Genomic DNA, 8,609 nt, shown 5'->3' with positions numbered 1-8,609 from the left:
TGGACACGGGTGGCGCTGTGGGTTAAACCATAGAGCCTCTTTGGCTTGCTGATCAGAAGGTTGGTGGTTCAAATCCCGGCGACAGGGTGAGCTCCTGTTGCTCGGTCCCTGCTCCTGCCAACCCAGCAGGTTGAAAGCACACCAGTGCAAGTAGATAAAAAGGTACCATGCGCTCTGGTTTCCATCACGGTGTCCCATTGCACCAGAAGTGGTTTAATCATGCTGGCCACATGACCCGGAAAGCTGTCTGTGGACAAACGCCGGTTCCCTCGGCCTGAAAGCGAGATGAGCACCACAACCCCATAGTCGCCTTTGACTGGACTTAACCGTCCAGGGGTCCTTTACCTTTTTACCTACTTAAATTAGAAATACAGATTTAGAATTAGATTGAAATAAGAAGAGTTACCAAGTAATATTTTTGGCTTGGTGGTGCTGCAAATTTTAAGCTTGCTGTTTTCATTACTTTAGGACTTTAGGAAAGTGTGTTATTACACCTGTGCAGACTGCCATGGTCTCCTCATTAAACTGCTTTGAGGTTTTCCACAATCAAGCAGCAGACCTTCCAAGTGCCGCTATTTTCCAGGGATGTCCCTGATTTAGATGGGCCATCCCGGTTTCTGATTTGATCCCAGAATGTCCCAATTTCCTTAGGATGTCCCTATTTCCATTGTAGAAATGTTGGAGGGTATGAAGCGGTATATAAATTTTAAGAAATAAATGAATTCAACAAAGCCAAATACTAAACAATGTAAAAATGTTCCTCAAAAACATCCCGCTGCTTCTCTGGTTATCAGAACATGCAAAAAGGTATGAGGAGATGTGCCTTTCAAGGAAACAGCTCTGAGCATGCTCATGATTCTATAAGACTTTCTGATATAGTGACTGTTAGATAGCCATCAAAACAACAGAGAGGAAGCCTGACGAATGGGCTGAAAAGCCAGCAGTTGTTATACTTTTCATATGGTTTTTCTGCCCAGAGACATGTGGGAGAGATATCTTTGTCATAACTAGAGATCTTAAGACCTTATGGGAGCAGGAAAAAAGGGGGAACCATTATATTCCTGTTTTTTCTCTTCCCCCACCTTATTTATTACAAAAATTGGGGGAAATCTTCTGAGATTTTTTCAGGCCTTCACATCTCTAGCCAAAGTTTTGAGTTAGGATTGACTGAATGGTGCAGAGAGCTCATTGGTCAGAGACAGAAATGCCTCCACAAGCTTCTGTAAGTTCACTGAAGTATAAACTGGGGTGGGGGGGAGGAAAGGGTGTGTGGATTTGAGATTTTTTTGGGAGGGAGGATGAAAATAAATAAATACTTGACGCTCTCGTTGGGGGATGTGCCTGTTTAAGCCTCCAGGAATTATAATATCTGACTACGGTTTCATGAACGCAAGTTAGTAAAGGTAAAGGGACCCCTGACCGTTAGGTGCAGTCACGGACAATTCTGGGGTTGCAGCGCTCATCTCGCTTTCAGGCCAAGGGAGCCGGCGTTTGTCCACAGAAAGCTTTCCGGGTCATGTGGCCAGCAGGATTAAACCGCTTTTGGTGCAACAGGACACTGTGACAGAAGCCAGAGCACATGGAAATGCTGTTTACCTTCCCACCGCAGTGCCGACCTTCCGACCCTCCGACCACAGTGCCAATTCGAACTGCCGACCTTCTGATCAGCAAGCCCAAGAGGCTCAGTGGTTTAGACCACAGTGCCACCAACTCCTTATCCTAATTTAAGTAGATATCAGTAGCGATAGGGTGCACAATATATGGTTTACTCCAGGCTCAGCTACAGGTAGCTATGGCATTGTTGTTGGTGTAAACTTCTATCCGACCTAACCATTGGTCATGCTGGCTGGGGTTGATGGTAGTCCAAAATACCTGGAGGTTCATGGATTCTCCATCACGGAAGTAGACAGTAGGCTGAATAACTGGTGTTTTATTGCTGGTGTTTTGCAATATATGATACTTTTTTGGTTAAATCTATTTATGGCCATGAAACTTGTCTTTTGCTGTTGCTCTAGCTCAGAAATGATCCGTTCATTCATTTCAAGGAGTCAAAAAGGGTGCGTTGTTGTTTTTTTAAATTAAATAGTATCTCAGTTTTATTTCTTGGACTCATTTAAAGGTTACACAACCAACTTATAATAACAGTTGCAGTATCTCCGCAATGTGCAAAAAAGGAGAATACAGCAAAATAAATATCCACATAAATAAATAAATAAGCAACATTGTTATAAAAAAAAAATCACGTCACAAGGTATTATTTCCCTTTTGAAATCACCGCTTTTGTGGCAACACATGCAGGATTTCAACATGAAATACACTATGTGCCACAAGAGTGAGCAAAATCATAACAGCTCAGGTAATCTGGTGTCAGATTACATCTTTGATGTAAACATTACCAACCAAGAGAATTTTTATCCTCTCTTTCTCGGTAAACTGGGAGAGGACGTTGCCCGCAGGGCCATCCTCTCCCAAAATTCAGGAGCAGTCCATGTAACATACATAATTACACCGGTATATTCAATTATTAACAGATATACATAGTATATATATATATACAGCTGATCCGAGTTTCTGGAGCTGGGTTCGAAGGAGCACAATTCCCCTTATTTTTGGTATTCAATTATAGCTCACAGAACCACTTCTCCCTCCCTCCCTCCCTCCCTCCCTCCCTCCCTCCCTCCCTCCCTCCATCATACACACACACAAGCACACTCACAAACCCACACTTGTTTCTACTGGGTTATCTATATTTCATCTTTTCCCCCTGAATTGGTGTGACAAAAGAAGCATGCATCCCACATCCTTTCAGACTTCCAACCACATGTCCACTGGCTATATAAATAAATAAATATAAATAAATAAATAGGCTTGATTAAAAATAAACAACAACAACATAAGTAACACTGTGTCCTATCTCCCCAGAACAGAAGCAACCTCCTTCACTGGGGTGCCAATTCAGGGTTCAGTCTCTTGTTCCTCATCCTCAAATTTGTATTTTGAATGACGGAGTAGGAGGAGCAAGTGAGTTGTAACTATGGCACAGCAGGAGAGTCTTTTTTTCTTTTTTTTACTCCATGGCAACGATCCCAAAATAGATCTGTCCCTGTTGGGCAAAGTCCAGGTACTGAGGAGATTCGGTTTTGGACCACAGGCGGTCCCCTTTGTTCAACCTGAAGACAGCCCCCTGGTAAATGGATTCGAACCACAAACTCTTTTGGCCCTGGGCGGTTCTTCCGGCCTCACAAGCGGACTTGATGGACTTCAGCAATTCCACGTTCTTGTTGAACTGCGAGGAAAACCACGAGATGGTGTGGCTGAGCAGCAGAGGGGATTCCGGGCAGGTGTCGCTATGGAACATGACCTGAGAGTAGACGAAATAGAGTCCGGTCGAAGGCACCACGAGGGAGTTGTCATTTTTGTTCAGCTGCATGCCGTTCTCAAGTATGGAGGGCGCCACGTCTGTGGTCCAGAACAATTGCTGGCCGTGAGCTCGGGAAGCTGCAAAGAGAAGGGAAAAACCAGTCAGCATCAAAGGTTCGTCAACATGAGCTAAGAGGCTTCGGCCTACAAAGTTCTGGTGTCAGTCCCCTGAAGGCAACTTTGGTTTGACCTAACGCTTTGGTGGAGCGGAGAGTGTGAGGCCAATCCTTGCTTTGACAGGCCATTGGGCAAAACCACATTAACCTCGTGTCTGTGTGTGTGTGGCCCCACCAAACTCTGGCAGCAACTACATGGGAGAAGGCCAAGCTTTGGTGTCTCAGAGAGGCTTAACGGAATGCTAAGTGTCCCTATTTTACAGGGACAGTCCCAGATTTACAGAAGCCATCCCAATTTCTGATTTGATTCCGGAATGTTCCGCTTTTCCTTGGGACGTCCTCAGTGCTATTTTTCTAGAAAAGAGGTACCAGAACTCACCACGAACTCCAAATTTGTCCTCTTAGAATGAAAATGGCGCCCACATGAGAGCTACCAGAACTGAGTTCCGGTGAGTTCCGATTAGAAAAAAAAAAAGCCCTGGATGTTCATTGGAGAAATGTTGGAGAGTATGGTAAAGGTAAAGGGACCCCTGACCATTAGGTCCAGTCATGGCTGACTCTGGGGTTGCGGTGCTCATCTTGCTTTATTGGCCGAGGGAGCCAGTGTACAACTTCTGGGTCATGTGGCCAGCATGACTAAGCTGCTTCTGGCGAACCAGAGCAGTGCACAGAAACACCATTTACCTTCCTGCCGGAGTGGTACCTATTTATCTACTTGCACTTTGACGTGCTTCGAACTGCTATGTTGGCAGGAGCTGGGACCGAGCACCAGGAGCTCACCCCGTCGCGGGATTCGAACCGCTGACCTTCTGATTGGCAAGTCCTAGGCTCTGTGGTTTAACCCACAGCACCACCCGCGTCCCAAGAGGGTATGGTAGGACTTCCCTATTTTCACCAAAGAAAGGTAGGAGAGTATGGAATAGGACACCCCCATTTTCATCGGAGAAATGTTGAAGGGGACATCTCTATTTTCATCAGAGAAATGTTGGAGGGTATGGAATAGGACGTCCCCTGTCTGGTGGGTATGTTTCAGTGCTGGGTTATGCAGGAGGCCTGGACTGAATGTCAGGCCGTGGGGAATCCAGATTCAAATGGAAGTTCAATGGCTAAGTCTCGAGCAGCCATCATCTCTTATCCTAACCCAACTGGGCCAATATTTTAAAGCACTTTATATGCTCAACAACTCTGTGATCATTTGTTCACAACAAACCCCTTTCAAGCAGCTTAGAAAATAGGTCTCACCTAGGGCATGGGCAGCTGGTTTCCTGGACATCAGAGCTTGCACTTTCATTGTCTGCGGCAACCCTCCTGCAAAGACAAAAAGAGGACAGGTGGTCACACAATGCATCTTCTCAACTTCCTTCCTTTAAGGGTCCCACACGGGGCTGGGTTAACCTGCTACTGCAGCATTTTCAGTTGGCTGAAGAACCAGCATTTTAAAATCACCTGTAGGCCCTGATGGTCTAGCACAGGGGACCTCAGGCTTGTGGTATCTAATGTGCATTTGACTACAACCCCAAGATCCAGCAAGTGTAACACGGTGCAAAAGGCATACGCTAAGCACATGCTGCCTCTGAGCAGTTGCTGAAGGTGGACATTGGTTTTGAGAATCAGAGAGGCTGCTGTACCCAGCATATGTTGAAAGAAGAAGAGTTTGGATTTGATATCCTGCTTTATCACTACCCGAAGGAGTCTCAAAGCAGCTAACATTCTCCTTTCCCTTCCTCCCCCACAACAAACGCTCTGTGAGGTGAGTGGGGCTGAGAGACTTCAGAGAAGTGTGACTGGCCCAAGGTCACCCAGCAGCTGCATGTGGAGGAGCGGAGACGCGAACCCGGTTCCCCAGATTACGAGACTACCACTCTTAACCACTACACCACACTGGCTCTCTCCTAAGAACATGGCACCCTCCTAAGAATCCTGGGATCTGTAGTTTGTTAAGGGGGGGCAGGGATTGTAGCTTTTTAAGAGTAAGCTACAGGATCCTTCGGGGTGGGAGCCATGTGCTTTAAAAGTGCAGTGTGTACGCAGCCAAAGTCCTTGCACCCCGAAATCCATTGCCCTGACAGAATGGGGGAGGTTTCTCTTAAGAAAACAAAGTTGCTGTTAGGAAGAACTTACCAGAAAATGGGCTTCCCTTTTCCTTAGAGTCCTGAACAAAGAAAGAAATGGGGAAACGGGGTAAATACATTTGTAGCGACAACAAAGAACAATGCAAAGATAGTGCAAAATGAGCTGGAGCTAGAAATATGTGGGAGGCATGTTTGGGGTAGCTTTCCAAATAGGCAGAACTAGAGAGTAAAAAAGAGCTAAGTGCTCATTTACTACCCTGCAGAGCTGCAACGGGAACATTTTTGGTGATAAGTCCCAGAGGTGATGGTGGGCTGAGTTCAAGTAGATCACCAATTGTGACCTTGTGAACATTTTTTTTTAAAAAAATCAAATATCAGAATCTTGGCTATTATAATTTTTAATTCACTGTGGGATCCTTAATTTTAAAAGCCCTTAACTTTAAAAACTTTTATAAGGCAATGGTGCGCATTCAGTGTGTGCCTTGGTTCTTCAAAAAGTCCCTAAATCTTTCAGCACCCATCAATGGGCTTGTTGGGGGGGGGGCAGCTCAAATTAAAATAGTGTGAATTAATTGGTGGTGGTGGTGATTGCCAACAACTCAAAGCTATTTATTTTATTTTTCATTCATTTATTTTAATCCATTTGTATCTCCTCTTTTCGTCGTTCAGTGATGGAGATAAGCATTCGCTCCCTCTCTGAGGATTTAGATTAAGGGGTCAGCAAACTTTTTCAACAGGGGGCTGGTCCACTGTCTCTCAGACCTTGTGGGGGGCTGGACTATATTTTTTTGGGGGGGGAATGAACGAATTCCTATGCCCCACAAATTACCCAGAGGTGCATTTTAAATAAAAGCACACATTCTCCTCATGTAAAAACACCAGGCAGGCCCCACAAATAACCCAGAGATGCATTTTAAATAAAAGGACACATTCTACTCATGTAAAAACACACTGATTCCTGGACCGTCCCTAGGCCGGATTGAGAAGGTGATTGGGCGGGATCCGGCCCCCGGGCCTTAGGTTGCCTACCTATGATTTAGAACGTCTTTGCAAATTTCATGCAAACCCAGCGAATCTTTACTAAGAAAGACCAACCCCTGATCTCTTTCTACCTCTCCCGCACAAACAGAGAGAGACACACAGAGATACGAATATAGATGAGAGATAGATAGATAGATAGATGATAGATATAGATGATAGATGATAGATGATAGATAGATAGATGATAGATAGATAGATAGATAGATAGATATAGATAGATAGATAGATAGATATAGATAGATAGATAGATAGATAGATAGATAGATAGATAGATAGATGATAGATAGATAGATGATAGATAGATAGATGATAGATGATATAGATAGATAGATAGATAGATAGATAGATAGATAGATGATAGATAGATAGATAGATTAGATAGATAGATAGATAGATAGATAGATAGATAGATAGATAGATAGATAGATAGATAGATGATAGATAGATAGATAGATAGATATAGTTAGATAGATAGATGATAGATGATAGATGATAGATAGTTAGATAGATAGATAGATAGATAGATAGATAGATAGATAGATGATAGATAGATAGATAGATGATAGATAGATAGATAGATAGATAGATAGATAGATAGATAGATAGATAGATAGATAGATAGAGATAGATAGATAGAGATGTTCCTTACCTGGGATTCAGACTGCTTGAAAGCGCCAAACTGCAAAAGCGCAAAGACGAACGTGGCGCCCAGCAGCAGCAGGAGGGAGCAGATGCTGAGGCATTTCCAGTGGCTCTCTTTCTGCGGCTTTTCGCGCACCACCACCACGTTGCTCCCTTTCTCCACGTCGTACACCAAATGCTCGGAGCTCATCGCTGGCTGGTGCGGTTCGGTCAAGAGATGCGCTCCTGCTGCCTCCGTCGCCGCTTGGCACGAGGTGGAAGAAGGATCCAGGGAGGGTTTCCAATCAACAGGTGGAAAGCGACGGGCAGATCTTTTCTCCAGGCGGATTTCAGCCCCGGGTTTAGATCAAAAGAGGCAAGAGCGGCGAGTGGACTTTTGACAAAAGCTACACCAGTTCGGAGGAAGAAGGAAAAGTTTCCGCAGGTGTCTGCTGCGCTCCTGCTCTTCTGCGGCTCGAGTTCGCTTTGTGAATGGGTGTTGCTTCCTCTGCCTGCCTCCTTTAACCCTTCTTGACTTCCCCCGCAGCTTGTTGGAGAGGAGAGCGAGTGCTTCAGGGCTGCTGCCGGCCCTGCCTTTTAAACCCTGTCGGGGAGAGCCATTCAAACTTCCCCGCCCGCCCACAGCGCCAGGCTCCCAAGAGGAAGAGGAAAAATTCTGTAACAGAAAGAGGAAACTGGTAATAGAAAGCCTGCTGCTGACGGGGCATCCCCCAGAAAAGGATCTCTGTGGCGGCAGCGTGGTGGTGGTGCTGGTGGCTTCAAGCGAAGGGTAGGAACCCTACACAGACACACACACACACACCCCTGACACACACACACCCCTGGCTGGCGGGCGCACACACACACACCCCTGGCACACACACACCACTGGCGCGCGCACACACACCCCGGCACACACACACACACACACACACACACAAAATACACCCTTGGCACACACACACCCCTGGCTTCCAACCAGGATAGGCAGTACTAGCCCCTAAGCTGATTTTAGAACTTTGAATTTATTGTTATTCATGCTTTCATACAGATTTTTATGCTGTTTCTTGTTGTATCACAATTAAGTGTTTTAAATTTGTTGTTGGCCGCCCTGAGCCCGGTTTTCTGAACTGCGCAGGGCGGGGTATAAATAAAATGATTATTATTATTACTATTATTACTATTACTATTACTATTGCTATTATTATTATTATTATTATTATCATCATCATCTTAGAGAGACAACAGTTGACTTGGTGTTTAGCAATTTCCCGTGTTGAAGGAGCAAACTGTTTTGCCCTACCATTGAGAGAATGGTGTTAGCTACAAACCACACATC

General features: G+C 45.0%; 1 protein-coding gene across 1 annotated transcript; it reads right to left on the bottom strand.

The window, feature by feature from the left end:
- Positions 1-2,764: 2,764 nt before the first annotated feature.
- LOC309365139 (tumor necrosis factor-like) lies at positions 2,765-7,852 on the bottom strand. The gene is made up of 4 exons (XM_081903322.1): positions 7,299-7,852; positions 5,658-5,688; positions 4,779-4,844; positions 2,765-3,498 (listed from the first exon to the last, which is right to left on the bottom strand). The coding sequence occupies exons 1-4, from the start codon at positions 7,479-7,481 to the stop codon at positions 3,068-3,070; spliced, it is 711 nt and encodes a 236-aa protein (XP_081759448.1). The 5' UTR covers positions 7,482-7,852; the 3' UTR covers positions 2,765-3,067.
- Between the last annotated feature and the right edge of the window lie 757 nt (positions 7,853-8,609).

This window comes from Podarcis melisellensis (genome assembly GCF_964234715.1).
Source record: "Podarcis melisellensis genome assembly, chromosome: 2".
Taxonomy (NCBI): domain Eukaryota; kingdom Metazoa; phylum Chordata; class Lepidosauria; order Squamata; family Lacertidae; genus Podarcis; species Podarcis melisellensis.
The sequence above is the reverse complement of the archived record's forward strand: the minus strand, read 5'-3'. Positions and strand labels throughout refer to the sequence as shown.